The sequence below is a fragment of the Mus musculus genome, chromosome 1 (assembly GCF_000001635.26).
Source record: "Mus musculus strain C57BL/6J chromosome 1, GRCm38.p6 C57BL/6J".
Taxonomy (NCBI): domain Eukaryota; kingdom Metazoa; phylum Chordata; class Mammalia; order Rodentia; family Muridae; genus Mus; species Mus musculus.
Window position 1 is genome coordinate 85,533,850 of NC_000067.6, and position 15,281 is coordinate 85,549,130.

The 15,281-nt window shown below is 43.9% G+C and overlaps 1 protein-coding gene across 6 annotated transcripts in view; it reads left to right on the forward strand.

The window, feature by feature from the left end:
- Nucleotides 1-15,281, forward strand: part of Gm7592 (predicted gene 7592) — a 228,850-nt gene that overhangs the window by 207,018 nt on the left and 6,551 nt on the right. For 3 of the 6 annotated variants that reach the window (XM_006529978.4, XM_006529979.3, XM_011248115.2), the window contains exons 1-3: nt 674-808; nt 2,420-2,579; nt 5,181-5,349. The exons of 1 other annotated variant lie outside the window; for it this stretch is intronic. In XM_006529978.4, coding sequence (XP_006530041.1) covers nt 2,571-2,579; nt 5,181-5,349 — 178 coding nt within the window. In that variant the 5' untranslated portion in view covers nt 674-808; nt 2,420-2,570. Of the gene's footprint in view, nt 1-673; nt 809-2,419; nt 2,580-5,180; nt 5,350-10,965; nt 11,226-11,251; nt 11,446-15,281 lie in introns of those variants that run through there. 2 more of the 6 variants (XM_030245079.1, NM_001378663.1) reach the window with 2 other exon arrangements.

Sequence of the window (15,281 nt, forward strand, 5' to 3'; positions counted from 1 at the left end):
AATGTCTTCTGGCTTGGTTTTCTGTTCATGAATTATATAAAGGAGGCTCAGTAGCCAGACAAGTTGATAGTTTATGCTCCTTAGACACAAGTGCCAAAAGCTATCCTTCGCCGGAAGGAAAGCCTGTCAGTTGTGTTACCCATTATATCTCTGACACCAGCTGGCTTCTTCTGAGCCTGGAATTGGTGATTACTTGGGATCCTTGGTCTACTAAGTCTAGAAGCTATGCTATGAAGTTAGCCAGGTTGCCTGTTTGGCTATTTGCTAGCTGAGGCCATAGGTAGGCTCTGAGCCAGATGGGGTTACTTGCTGCTTAGTTAGGTAGAGCCAAATAACACTCTGCTATGAGATAGAGACAACACACTGTCTTGGGGAGTAGACAGGCAGACAGACAGTGTGTCCAGACTGACCTGCTGGCTAGGCAGGAATGGTAAGTGTGATCCTTGGACAGATGGGCTGCCTTGGCAGAGCAGAACAGCTGACTGGGCTCTCCCACCAAGAGTGCCACTGATAGTGGAGACACAGCTGCAAAACTACCCCCCCATCTTATCATTCTGCTCTGTTTGTTGTTTTCCAGTGGTCTATTGAGCCATTCAGTGTTCATTGAGCAAGACAGATGGAGACATCCACTGGGACAGAGTTCTGGGGAGCTCTATGTATGTTTCTATACTGGTTCCCAGTATAGAGAGACCTTAGGTCCAGGGTCACAATCTTGGTAAGGCTAAGGAGGAGACTGAGGAGGGACAATGCAGCCAAAGCCAATGCTTCTCTTGCCCTTCACACATGGCTTTGGTGGCCTGTGGGTAAGGTTAGTTTCATCTTCCAGTTGTTGTATTTGATTGTGGGTGGGTGGTAGTTGCTGGTTGGTCATTCTGTATTGGGGACTTAGTCATAGACATCCTGACATCAACAAGATTTGTTGTTGTTGTTGTTGTTGTTGTTGTTGTTGTTGTTTTGTTCTACTTAATGCTGTCTGTCACTTCCTGGCATTCCTAGTCAGACTGTGGAAACATCACTCAGGTAGTCTCTTAGCATGGTTTCTGTGGCAGTGATACAACACTCTGACTAAATACAATTTGGGAAGGAAAGGGTTTAACTGGCTTATAGTTCCACATCATAGTCCATCATGGAAGTCAGGGCAGGAACTCAAGCAGAATCCTGGAGGCAGGAATTGAAGCAGACACCGTGGCATAGCTTACTGGTTTGGTCAACTTGCTTTCTTACATATCCCAGAACAACCTGTCCTGAGGTGGTGGTGCCTACAGTTAGCTGTGCCCACTCACATCAATCATCAATCAAGAAAATGCCACACAGACATGCCTAACAGGCAACCGTTATGGAGGTATTCTTTTTCAATTGAAGTTCCTCTTTTCAAAGAACTTTAGCTTGTGTCAAGTTGACAAAAACCAAACAAACGCAATTTAATAATCCAAACTAAACAGGACATACTGTGTGTTCGTTAGTCATATTTCCTCTTTTGCTTGTACACCAGAGAAAACAGTGCAGCCTTTCTCACTCTGTGCAGCCTTTTGATTGTCCACTTTCATTTTATGTATTTAAATATAAATGCAATGACTTTTTACAGAGCTGTACACCCAGCACCACAGTATTAGTTTAGGATGTAGACTTCCCCCATCCCTAAAAGAATCCCTTGCAGCTATGTGCAGTCCATTCTTGTTCCCCTAAGTCAAGCAACCACTAATACATCTTTCTGCATAGATTTCATTTATTGGCGTTTCTTGCAAATGGAATTATACATTATTTAGCCTTCTGTGTTTGTTTTCTTTCATTAAGGAATAAATGTTTTTGAAATTCATCCACATTGTAGAATGTATTAGCATTTTGTCCCTTTTTATTCCATAATATTTCATTGCATAAATTGTCTACTATTATTTTTCTACTCACCAATTAAAGGCCATTTCAATGGCTTCTATTTTTCAGCTATCAACAATGCCTCCAGAAATATTTCCATATATTTCGGGGGGAATATTACTTTTCACTAATTCTATATGAGAACAACAAGTAGTAGAATTTTAAAATCATAATTAGCTTTGTGTTTAACTTTATTTTTTGTATGTCTGTGGTCTGCAGTATATATGCATGTATATACAAACATTCACATGTGTGAGAGCTCATGTCTGTGCAGATGCACATATATGTGTGTACACATGTGTGAGGAAGTCAGAGGTCCATGCAGAGCTTCCTCTTCCATCGGTCTCCATCTTGTACATTGAGGCAGGGTCTCCCTCGATTGAACCCATAGCTTCCAGTTCAGCTGTTGATGCATTGGGGTTAACTCAAGACATTTATCTTATGTATGTTTGTTCTTTGAAGTCTTTCTTTCATATATAAAACCTTATAGTTTCCACAATCATCTATTGTACTGACAACCATTTTCCCATGGTATTTTCTCCTCTAGGATGTCCACTGAACAGGAGAACACAGAGATGAATCTCATTGAATGTATGTTAAAGCACTTCAAGACACAGAAAGTGGCCATTTCTAATGCGATAAGAAGTACATTTCCTTTTCTTGAGAGCCTCTGAGACCGTGAATTCATCACTGGTAAAATGTATGAAGTAAGTAAATTTACTTCATCATAACCTGGTAAACAAGCTCCAAATTAAGTTACACTTTGATATCCCAATTCAAACTTCAAATCAGATGACGGACACCGTTTTAAAGGTTGGACTTAATTTTTAAAAAAGATTTCGTTTCTTACATGCATGTGTGTGTTTATGTGTTCCTGTGTGTGTGTGTGTGTGCATGTGTGCATGTGTGCATGTTTACATAGGAGCTGATACCCACAGAGCCCTGAAAAGGGCTCCAGATTCCCTGGAACTGGAGTTACAGGTAGTTGTGAGCCACCTGATGTGGGTGCTAGGAATGGAATCCAGGTCCTCTGCAAGAGCTACACATGCTCTGAAACACTTAGCCATCTCTCCAGCCCCAGGACTAAATTTTGACCAAGAAAGCTCATGGATTTTCATAGCATTTTGTAGAGGTATCAGTTACAATAATAAATTCATCAACTATGAATTAAAATTAAAATCTGGGTTTCCTATAACTGATACTTATCATGAAGATATTTCTGGAAGTGTTCTCTCTAGGGATTAAGGGAGATGAGAAGCCAAGGCCTCAGGAGATGGTACTGCTTCTATCTGAGGGAATGGCGTTCCATGTCAACTTCTGCCATCAGTGAATATTGCTGAAGATGAGCTAGGTCAGAATAGGGGTTCTCCATGGATGAGCAATGTCTCATGCATTTCATACCATGTAATATATGCAATTAAAACTAAATCAATCTAAACTAAAGAAATAAACTAAAAATCAAAGGTGATTTTAATGAACTGTCCAATTATTTTATCAAACTGACTTCATGAGATTTCAGTTAGTACATTTTAGTTTAGTAAATGTTTATTTTAAAAACCTAGCTTTGAGAACAATAAGACGTACAGAGTGTTTAATTCAGACAAAAATTTTAAAAACACTGTTTTTATTTTACAGGTGTAAGTGTTTTGTCTGCATGTATATCTGTGTACCACTTGTGCCCCTGGTGCCTTTGGCAATCAAAAGAGAATGCACCAGATCCTCTGGAACTATAGTTATACAAATGGTTATGAACCACCATATGGGTACTGGGAATCGAACTCAGGACCTCTGGAAGAGCAGCCACTGCTCTTAATCACTAAGTCATCTCTTTAGCCCCTCTAGTGTTTCTATTGCCTTATGAATATGCCACTCTCCAGTAGGGTTCGAAATTAGAGGGAATGGACCTCTTATTTCCTTCATGATAAATCAGGGTTAACCAGGAGGCCAGAATGTGTCCTGTTAATAAAATAGACTGCCAGCCGGGCATGGTGGTGCTCGCCTTTAATCCCAGCCCTCAGGAGGCAGAGGCAGGCGGATTTCTGAGTTCGAGACCAGCCTGGTCTACAAAGTGAGTTCCAGGACAGCCAGGGCTATACAGAGAAACCTTGTCTCGAAAACCAAAGAACAAACAAACAACAACAACAACAACAAAATAGACTGCCAAGTCTATTTCAAAAGTAGTCTTGCTATGAGATATACATCAGTTTACCTTCCTTTAAAAAAAAAAAAGTGGGCTGGCGAGATGGCTCAGCGGGTAAGAGCACTGACTGTTCTTCCAAAGGTCCTGAGTTCAAATCCCAGCAACCACACTGTGGCTCACAACCACCCATAATGAGATCTGACACCCTCTTCTGGAGCGTCTGAAGACAGCTACAGTATACCTATTTATAATAATAAATAAATCTTTGGGCCAGATCGAGCAGGGACTGAGCAGGGTTGACTGGAGTGAGTGGGGCCAACCGTAGCGAGTAGAAGTCCTAAATTCAATTCGCAACAACCACATGAAGACTCACAGCCACCTGTACAGCTACAGTGTGCTCACATACATGGAATAAATACATAAATCTTTAAAAAGAACATATTTATTTTTATTCTTTTGTGTTCACCTATTCTGCCTGCATCACTGTGTGCATAGCACTTGTGTGTCTGGTGCCCATGGAGGCCAGAAAGGAACACTGAATCATCACATGGAACTGGAGTTACAGATGTTCGTGAGCTCTTGCGTTGCTGCTGGGAACTGAACTTGGGTCCTCTGCCAGAGTAGCAAGCACTCTCACCCCACCGAGCCATCTCTTCAGCCCCTCTACACATCTAAAAACAATTAAATATATTGTTTATCTACTTATGAGCTGTGTGTGTATCTTTGTATTGTGTGGGCATATTTGTATGAGTCAGGTGCTGTGCATATGGAGAAGTAAGAGACCAAATGTGGCTAGTTGGTTTCTTCTTCAGATTCAGATGATGATCTGAGTCCCAGGGATGGAACTCAGACTACCAGGATTAATGGCAAGTGCCTCCACCCACTGAGAGATAGCCCCATAGTTGACCTTTAGCCCATATTTCCCTTTCAAAGTTGGCCCTTCTTACATGTAATATAAATGAGTATGGTATCCCAAAGTCACCAGTGATTACTTTCAAAGAGACAATATTTACTTGTTTCATGAAGTAGTCATGCAAATATAAAGCTTCCCCTTAGAAGATATGTTTGGAGGGGATTGAGGTACCCTAACTATAATTATTTTTCTAGGGCTCTTCTGTGACATGGAAGCCTGCACTGAAATTTTCTCTATTCAATATTTTTATTTAAGGATTTGCTAGATTCCTGTAGATCGCTGGTCCCTGTGGACAAAGTGATCTACAGAGCCCTGGAGGAACTGGAGAAGAAATTTGACATGACGGTACTGTGCGAATTGTTCAATGAGGTCAACATGGAGAAGTACCCCGATTTGAATCTCATTCGTAGAAGCTTTGAATGTGGTAATTGGGTTTTATATCGCTCCTTGAGAGCACAGTCCTTTTTGTTGTCAACAAATGTATATTAAGCTTTTATCATGTGCCATATATCATGCAGAGCAATTGAGGATATAACAGTTAACAAGACTACTGTGTCATGAATCATATGAAAACTTATGACTAATGGCTGACACCCTCCAGAGCTCTGCCGCTGGGCATTTAGGCTCTCAGGACAATAGGAGGCATACCATCATCAGGCTATGTAGAAGAGGGTAGGATTAGAAGTGCTGATTGTCAGTAGGGTAGCACTGTTGTGTCTCTCAGTGGGCATTCTTACATGGTGAGAGTGCTCTTGTCTCCCCAGCTAGGGAGGTGAGGGATGTCTTCTGACTCCCCCTCCCCCCTTTTTTGAGACAGGGTTTCTCTATGCGACTTTGGCTATCCTGGAACTCATTGTATAGACCAGGCTAGCCTCCAGCTCCAGATCTGCCTGCCTCTGCCTTCTGAGTGCTGGGACTTAAAGGCGTAAGCCACATGCTCAGGTGATCCACTTAAAACTCAAAACACACTTCTCATTATTCCAGTTTTTCATCTTGAACTTCATGTCATTTATGATTATAATAATTATTATTATTGACAGAATCTTACTCTGTAACCCAACTTAGCTTGTTACTATATAGCTGAGCCTAGCCTTAAATTCGTGCCACTCCTGTCTCAGCTTCCTGTGACTGCCTGGCTGACCAACAGCCTTTCTGAAGGTTGATTCATTGCCACCAAGACAAAGTGAGCAGCAAGCTCCTGATGTTTGATCTGCAGCTGTGCAGGAGCCTAGCATTTCTCGCTTCCAATTTTTTAAAAAAATGATCTTGGACTTCTTTATTTAAAGTCTAAAAATAGATCAACTCTCTTCGTCACATACATAGTGAAGGCAAAGTTATCAGGGTTATATATACGTGTATATATACATCTCTCTCTTTCTCTCTCTTTCTATCTATCTATCTATCTATCTATCTATCTATCTATCTATCTATCTATCTATCTATGCTTACCAGGGCTTTTCACAGTCTTTCAGTAGTTGGTTTGAAAGCAATCAGTAGATCAATAATTATAAACCTGGTAACAGTTGTGAAGTCAGTGTAGAAGACTAAACCCACACAATTGTTTGGCTTAGTTCCTAGGGTTTTTTTTTTCTTCCCCCTCATAGTTGACACTTTGGTTTAAGTCAAATGTGCTAGCTCCTTTATCTCCTGCCATGGCTGGCTCAGAAAAAGGCTGTGCTCATTCTAGCCAATGAGGCTGGAGGGGTTTAGTTTCCAAGAGCTCTGGAGCTCAGTCCCTGCTTCCCAACCCCTCTCTCTTCCCTCCCTCCCTCCCTCTCTGCCTGCCTCCCTCCCTCCCTCCCTCCCTCCCTTCCTCTTTATCTTCTTTTCTTTATAAGATTGCATTATTTGCTGATGTGTGTGTGTGTGCATGTATGCCAAACTCATGTTCACACATGTGTCACTGTATCCATGTGGAGGTCAGAGGATAACTTCCAACACTTGGTTCTCTCCTATCATGTGGCACTCAGGTCTTCAGGCTTGGCAGCCAGTGCCTTTACCTCCCGATCAGCCTATCTTCTCTCTCCTTTCTCCTCCCTCCCTCCCTCCCCTCCCTGCTTTCTTTCTTTTTAAAGATGTTTTCATACTATTTTGATCATATTCTTTCCCATTTCCCAACTCCTTCCCGGCCTCCCTACTTACCCAACTTATTGTTCTTTTTCTATCTTAACCCCTCAACATACCTACCCCACAAAACCCCCATGGAATCTGATTTGTATCAGCCAATTACACTGTTAGTTCCAAAGCTCTTCTCCCAGCCCCACACGGCAGTGTTGGTGGGAAATAGAAAGACTTCAGCCAGGTAAACAGAAGGATTTTGATTGGTACATAATCCTAAAGGCTGGTTTCTGTTTATCAGAAAAGCAAGTTTCCTAAAGTGGGTTTCTGTTTGCCAGGAAGCATCCCTAATCCTCCTTCCCTCAAAGCTCAGCTACCTTAGGTCAGGGCACCGAGTTCTCAGTCAGTCTGGACAGCTTGCATCCACTCAGATCCCCACCCTCCTGACAGCCATGTAAAATCTGCTTGCTTTTCTCTCATTTGCTCTTCTTTCTGCCTACTCCCACCCACCACCTCCCCTGAGGAGACCTTGGCAGTTTGATCCCCACACCCACATAAGCATTATAGTTTGGTAGTCTCTTTGTGCCATAGCTTATACTGTTAATCCCACAGAATGAGACTAAAATGACTACCACCATTTTTTAGCCAAATTCGATGCAAGCGTTATTAAATATTGACTAGGAAGAAGGATAGTGGCCAGGTCCATACTCAGGATTCCCACAGAATGGCCAAGAATTACATTAGTTAGGTGCTTATAAAGGCACAGCCCACAAGGGTCCATACTTTCTGCCTTCATCCAGTAGGGGGCAGGCATATGTTCCGACATATTTCCTGCCTATGTGTGATCAAGCACAGCCTGTGCAGTTTGTGCAACCAACCTTGTTTACAGAAGTGAAAACATGCGGCTTGTTACCTCACACGAACAATGGCTCCCAGCATTCCAGGGAGTTATCTGTCCCCGGGCAAGTGGTGCTAACAGGTTAGAGGCATTTCTGTTTTATAGATCTTTTAACCACAGTAATGTAAACTTAAAACATAACTTTAGCCCGCCCAGTATGTGTGAAGGTTCACATGTGTGTATACAGGCTTGCATGTGTGTGTGTGCGTGCCAAATGTTAGCTGTGCTTGCTAACCATCTGGAGACAGCTCACAGAGGGCCTCTGAGTGAGCAGAATGGGCTTTTAATTGCTGAGCCATCTTTTCAGCCCCAGAAGTTGTTTTTGTCTCTCTTCGTTTCAGTTTCTTCTGAGACAGAGTCTTCTTATTGGCTTACACTTGCTTCGAGCGGATGATTCTGCTGCTTCAGCTTCTTGAGATGCTCTGATATGTGCCACTGTGCCTAGCTGGAGAAAATACCCCCTTCCCCTTGTTTTAGATTTATTTATTTTTATTTTATGTGTATGAGTGTTTTGTCTGCATATATGTATGTGCTTCTTGAATGTGCAGTACTGGAGAAGACGGGGCTGAATGCCCTGGAACTGGAATAACAGACGTGCTGTCATGTAGGCGTTGGAAATCAAACCTGAATCCTGTAGAACAGCAGCCAGTGTTCTTATCAATGGAGACAACTCTCCAGCCCCCTTGAGAAAGTTTCTTAAGGTCTTAATTCCATCTTCTCTCTCTCTCTCTCTCTCTCAACCTCTCTATCTCTCTCTCTCTCTCTCTCTCTCTCTCTCTCTCTCTCTCTCTCTCTCTCCTCTCTGTAGACCACCAGGCTGGCTTTTGCCTCCCGAGTACTGGGATTAAAGGCCTGTGCCACCGCCACCAGCTCTTCCTCTTTCTTATTTGAGTCAGAATCACACCGTACAGCTTAGATCAGGCTGACCTTGGAGACATCTCTCCAGCCCCTTTAAAAATGTTTCTTAAGGTCTTAATTCCATCTTCTCTCTCTCTCTCTCAACCTCTCTCTCTCTCTCTTTCTCTCTCTCTCTGTCTCTCTCTCTCTCTCTCTCTCTCTCTCTCTCTCTCTCTCTCTCTCTCTCCCTCCCTCCTTCCTTCCCTCTCTTCTTCTCTTCCTCTCTCCCTTACTGCCTAAAGCTAGTTCCTCAGTGGTGGCAAGATGCTGACCAATAGTGTTGAGGACAGTCTTTTCCAGACCTAGAGGGATGGCTGTCCTCATCCAGCAAGTCCTCTGATATGACCACCTTGGTCATGTGCTTGCTTGTTTTACTGAATTTGGGATCAAACCCAGTCATTATGAAAGCTAATTCTTAGAGTCAGGTCCCTCCCCTCTCCAGCCTCTCCTTCCTTCTTCCTTTTTCCTTGTGTATGTGTGTGTGTGTGTTGAGACAGGATTTTCTTTGTGTAATCCTGACTGTCCTGGAACTCTCTCTCTCTCTGTAGACCACCAGGCTGGCTTTTGCCTCCCGAGTACTGGGATTAAAGGCCTGTGCCACCGCCACCGGCTCTTCCTCTTTCTTATTTGAGTCAGAATCACACCGTACAGCTTAGATCAGGCTGACCTTGAATTTAAGATCCTCTTGTATGAGCACCAGTGCTTACTTACCAGGCCAAGGTTGCCTGATATGGCCAGTGAGAAATGAATCTTGACTAGGCACAGGTTGGGGGAGTCACAGCAAGACCGAGGCTGTGACAAGTTTATTACAAGTAATCAGACTCTTTATACTGTTATCAGAAACAAAATATAATGGCAGCTGAGAGGCAGAATACAAAGGTAGTTGCTAAGAAACAATAACATTTTCAAACTATACAGGGCACAAGAGATTAGTGTCTGCGACCAATTGCCCTGCCAATTGGTCTATATGCTTCATTGACTTCTAAGGAACACAAATATCTTAGTTTGGGTTGTGTTGCTGTGAAGAGACACCATGACTATGGCAAGTCATTGGGGGCTGGCTCACAGTTTCAGAGGCTCAGTCCATTTTCATCATGTCAGGAAACAGCAATGTGCAGGCAGACATGGTGCTGGAGATAGAGCTGAGAGTTCTATATCTTAATCTGCAGGAGAGTCTTTGTGCCACACTGGGCATAGCTAGAGTATGGGAGACCTCAAAGACCACCCCCCCCAACAGTGACATACTTCCTCCAACGAGGCCACACATACTCCAACCAGGCCACACCTCCTAGTAATGTCACTTCCTATGGGCCAAGCATTCAAACCTATTAGTCATACCACCTGATCAAACCAACACAATAGAGAAACCGAGGTGGCCTGAATACATCACTGTTTGAGGAAATGCCCCTGTTTCAGGAACTGAAAGCCACACAGTGCCCCAGGAGGTACAGACTTTAACCTGAACAACTTATGACACTTGTACCTCAAGCCGACTAGACCAGGCCAGTTCCATGATTCCTTACATTCTTGCTCAGCCTCCTAGGATTATCGATATACATGACTGTAGCTGGTTAATCATGTGTGTTTTAACATCATTTATAGATTGGCTTAGGTCTAGTGCATTCTGGTCCCCCAAACAAACAACATTTCTTTACTGTATCCTTTACTGGAGATGGTGATGGGAAAATTATAGCAAGATTCCTGATAAGGTAGGATGCAAAGGATGCTGAGACTCTTACTTGCTTATCTGAGAGAGAGAGAGAGAGAGAGAGAGAGAGAGAGAGAGAGAGAGAGAGAGCAAGTACCACAGGATGTTATCTCACTTGTCCTCAGTGCTCATTGACAAATGGGGACTCTAAGGGGAAATCCTTTTTTTTTTCTTTTTTTTTTTTTTCGAGACAGGGTTTCTCTGTGTAGCCCTGGCTGTCCTGGAACTCACTTTGTAGACCAGGCTGGCCTCAAACTCAGAAATCCACCTGCCTCTGCCCCCCAAGTGCTGGGATTAAAGGCGTGCACCACCACCGCCCGGCCAGAAATTCTTTTCTTTAAAAAATACTTATCATCTGTATTTTACATTTTCTTTTTGGACAATAGCCTGTTACTTGAACAACTTCAAAGAGAAAGGCTATGCCTCTGAGTGAAAGCTGGTAACAAATGCTTGTGGGTTTCAAGTAGAGGTAGTGGCAAACGGGAAGTACTGGCCAAGCTTTACAGAAGCTCAGAACTGCCTCTCTTGTGCCCCTGTTACATCATCTCTGTTATATTTCCCCTGTACTAGTGTGGGGAAGTCATTTCTGCTTTCTCCAGAGATACCTGTCTTAGTCCTCTTTATAGACCACAGAGTGTGTCGGGAGCCTGGAAAGGAGACTGAGACCATGTGCATCATCAGAGGGACACGAATGCAGAAGTGAAGGAGCGGCTTGGTCCTCCACTTCTTTGGGCAGAAGGTGCTGAGTGTTCTTTGCTTTCTCAGATGCCTCTGTGTGACACTGGCTGCAGACCCGTGGAAGTAGCTCCTGAGTTTGATGGCTCAGGGAACTTGGTTCCAGCTGTGAGGCACTGGCCATCAGGGGCTCTTCCTAGGACTTGCTACCATTTCCAATACCTCTTCCTAGAAAACACACTCACTCACTGGTGGTTGGATCAGAAAGGATCTCTGTTGGCAAGGTAAGGTGTCTCCTGTCTGACCTGTGCTGGATGTCTTAGTCTGATTTCTGAGTCTCAGCTCTAAGATGTTCAGAGCTGACCAGACCCTTTTGCAGTCATCTCGCTGAGATGAACTGACATTTTACTGTCATTTTGAAAGTCATACTTACCAAAAGGATTGGAATACTCTGAGCTGAACAGTTAAGGCACACTGGTGTCAGGGGGAAATCCATGTTGGGGAGGAAATAAGGCAAAAGACAAAGGATCATTTTATGTTTCCTGTTAACGTATCCACCACCCCCAAGTGGAAATCCCACCAGAGCAAAGACCTTGCCAGCCTCGTTAGATATTGTATTTGTAGCATCCAAAATAGTCAAAAGTGCCGGGCACTGGTAGTATACATTTTTAATCCCAGCACTTGGCAGAGGCAGAGACATGCAGGTCTCTGAGTTCGAGGCCAGCCTGGTCTACCACGTGAGGTCCAGGACAGCCAGGGCTAGACAGAGAAACCCTGTCTTGACAAACTGAACCAAGCCAAATCAAAATAAAAAAAAATTAGTCAAAAGTATTCATATACTTGATAAACAGAAGGTTAGCTAGCTGGATAAATAAATCCTTATAGTTTCCTAGGGTCACATTCTTGGGATTTCTTTAAAATTTTTAAGAAAATAATTCTTATATTTATCTATCTGTGCTATAGTGTTTGTGAATCAGTCCTTTCCTTTTACCGAGTGGGCCTGGCTGTCAGGCATGGCAGCCAGTGCCTCCACCTACTGAGCCATCCTACATCTCTTTTTTTGTTGTTTCATTTTATTTATTTGAGACAGGGGTTCAGGTAGCCCAGGTTGGCCTTGAACTTATCGTGCAGCTGAGGATGACCTTGAACCCCCAATCATCAGCCTGCTGAGATTACAGACTTGTCATACCCTGTCTGTTTTTATATGCTGCCAGTTATTGACCCCACAATTTTGCACACGGTAGGCAAGCACTGTACCACCCAAGCTCGTGCTGCCTTCCCAGCAGGAATTCTCTTCTGACTCTCTTAGAAGATTAGGTCCCTCTGCTGAGGTTTCAAAGCACTTGAGTTGAGAGGCACCCACTACATTGATGCTTTCCCTCTTCTCTCCAACCCCTTCCCTGGAAGACTGTATAGTTGTGGAAATTGAAATTAATTAATTAATTAATTAATTAATTAATTAATTAATTTTCTATTTGCTTTGAGATAGAACCTCACTATGTAGCCCATGCTGGCCTGGAACTCTCAAGGTGAAAATCAAGCTAGCCTAGAACTCACCTGCATCTGCCCACTCTTCCCTTCCCCTACCTCCCAGGGCTGAAGCTACAGGTGTGCACTGTCATGCATGGCTTGAGTTACAGGTGTGCACTGTCATACATGGCTGAGGTTGCAGGTGTGATGTCATGCATGGCTTGAGTTACAGGTGTGCACTGTCATGCATGGCTGAGGTGGGGACTAGCTGTCTGCTCAGAGGTCAGAGAATTGGGGAATCCTCTCAGCTCAATGTCCAGGGCCTATGAGAAGAAGAAGGCAGTGGCTGCTGTCTGTGAAGGAAGGACCTGTGTCATCTATGCATCTCTTTATCCATTCCTTAGGTGATGGGCACCTAAGGTTGAGGGTGCTGGTTGCTCTGTCCCAGGACAGGTGCTCTGAGTCACATCCCTAGGAAGCTCCTTAGAGGGAATCCATACTCCTCTCCATCCAATGTCTTAACTTAGCTGCTTCAAGTCATGGTGCAATAAACACAGGGGCTCAGGCATCTCTGCCGTATGCTGCTGACATAGGGGCCATTTGCAGCTGTATTTACTTGTTTTCTTTTCTTTTTCTTTTTCTTTTTTTTTTTTTTTTTTTTTTTTGAGGCAGAATTTTATGTAACCCAGGTTGGCTTCCAACTTACTGTATAGCTGAGGACAACCTTGAACATAAGAACTTCCTGCCTCTTATCTCCTAGGTGCTGGGGTTACAATTACATGTCAAATGGGTTTTATATAGCACAGGGATGGAGCCCAGGATTTTGTGCCTACCCGGCAGACTCAGCTCTACTAACTGAACTACACACTCAGTCTTTTAGTTCTTCTTCTTTTTTAAAAAAGATTTATTTATTTATTTTATGTATATGAGTACACTGTAGCTGTTCATATGGTTGTGGACCTTCATGTGGTTGTTGGGAATTGAATTTAGGTCCTCTGCTCACTCCAGTTGGCCCCAATTGCTCCGGTTCAGCCCAAAGATTTATTTATTACTATATGTAAGTACACTGTAGCTGTCTTCAGAAGAGGGCACCAGATCTCATTACAGGTGGTTGTGAGCCACCATGTGCTTGCTGGGGTTTGAACTCAGGACCTTCAGAAGAGCAGTAAGTGCTCTTACCCACTGAGCCATCTCACCAGCCCCCCTTTCAGTTCTTTATTATAGTCTGGACAGACAGACATCTGTGGCCAGATGTTCAGTGGGTTTTTTTGCAGAAGAGTGACTGGTTCTGATTTAGTCAGGGATTTGTAGCTATAAAAATTCGTTCATCTTTTAGCTCCAAAGGCTTTTTTCAAAACTGAAGCTTTGGGCTGGAAGACAGCAGGTGTTCCTTATTTTAAATTTTCAGAAAAAGGACAAAGCCCTAAGACCTGCTCTAAGTAGGTTAAAAGATGAAGCCGAACCCCCCCCCCCCCCGGTCTCATATGAAGAGCAATAAAGCCTTCCTTCCTTTCTGCTACAGATTTCAAACTCCAATCGCCTGAAGTGTGCTAAGTAGTTGCTCGGGCGGTGGGGTCCACACAGCCGTTCCCATGTTCCCATGTTGCTTGGAACCACATTGTTTTCCCTGGTTTGCCCACCCTCCTACCCTGCGTCACTCGCGACATCTTGAGAGGCTCCATTCAAGCCCCCCCTTCAAGTCCAGAAGCGTTCTCTGACTGCAGCCAATCAGGGCAGCTTGCTTTGATTTCCCACGCTGCACCTGATTATCTTTCTGATTGAGTAAATAAATAAAGCTACGCACGGTGTCTTTGGTGCCTCATTATTTGATTAAACTGAAATCTGCATCAGCCATTGAACAATAAGTTTCTGTTGGCCCGGTGACTGTTTTACCATCTGTCCCCTGCACTGTGCAGGATTAGGCATTGTTTGTGTCTGTGCTCAGTAAAGGCCGGTTGGGAACAATGACAAAACAGTTCGTCGTGTTGATTCATGCACTAAACGTATCAGACAAGTGAAGAAACCTGCCACCACTTGGTCTCACCAACAATTTCCCAGAAGCTATTTTGGATTAGGGGTGGGGAGATGGGCAGCTCAGTCCTGACAGCAGCTGCAACTGCCTTCATTTGGGCAGGGCGTGGAAGAACCGCTCTTTAGAATTTCATTCTATGGAGTGTACAGTGACTGGGCTTGGAGTCTTGGAACACACTTGACTAGAGCCCTGATCATGACTGACTGCTTGGCTCACAGGGAATGGAGCAGGTGTGTGTCCATCATGGGATACCCCCAGGCAGGGACAGAGAGGTCTGCTGAGTAGGGATGGAGGAAATTTGGGGGACTCTCTGGGATTCTAGGTAAAATGAAGGGTGGCAAGTAGGATCAAACCCAGAGAATGGGGTATCCCCAGCTATGGTGAGCCCCGGTGCGTGTGCCGTGTTGGGATCAAACCTAGGACTTTGTATGTGCTAGGTGAGCACTCTGTTAACCGAGCTCCACCTGCAGCCCCAGGCCTCTATCTCACAGGTTTCACCATCTCCCAGTAGGGCGATCCTGGGGATTAAGCTGAGAGCACATGGGCCTCTGAAGCCTGTAGCGTTCCTAAGCCTCGTTTTCTCATCTGGAAAAGATGCATAGTAAAACCACGTTATGA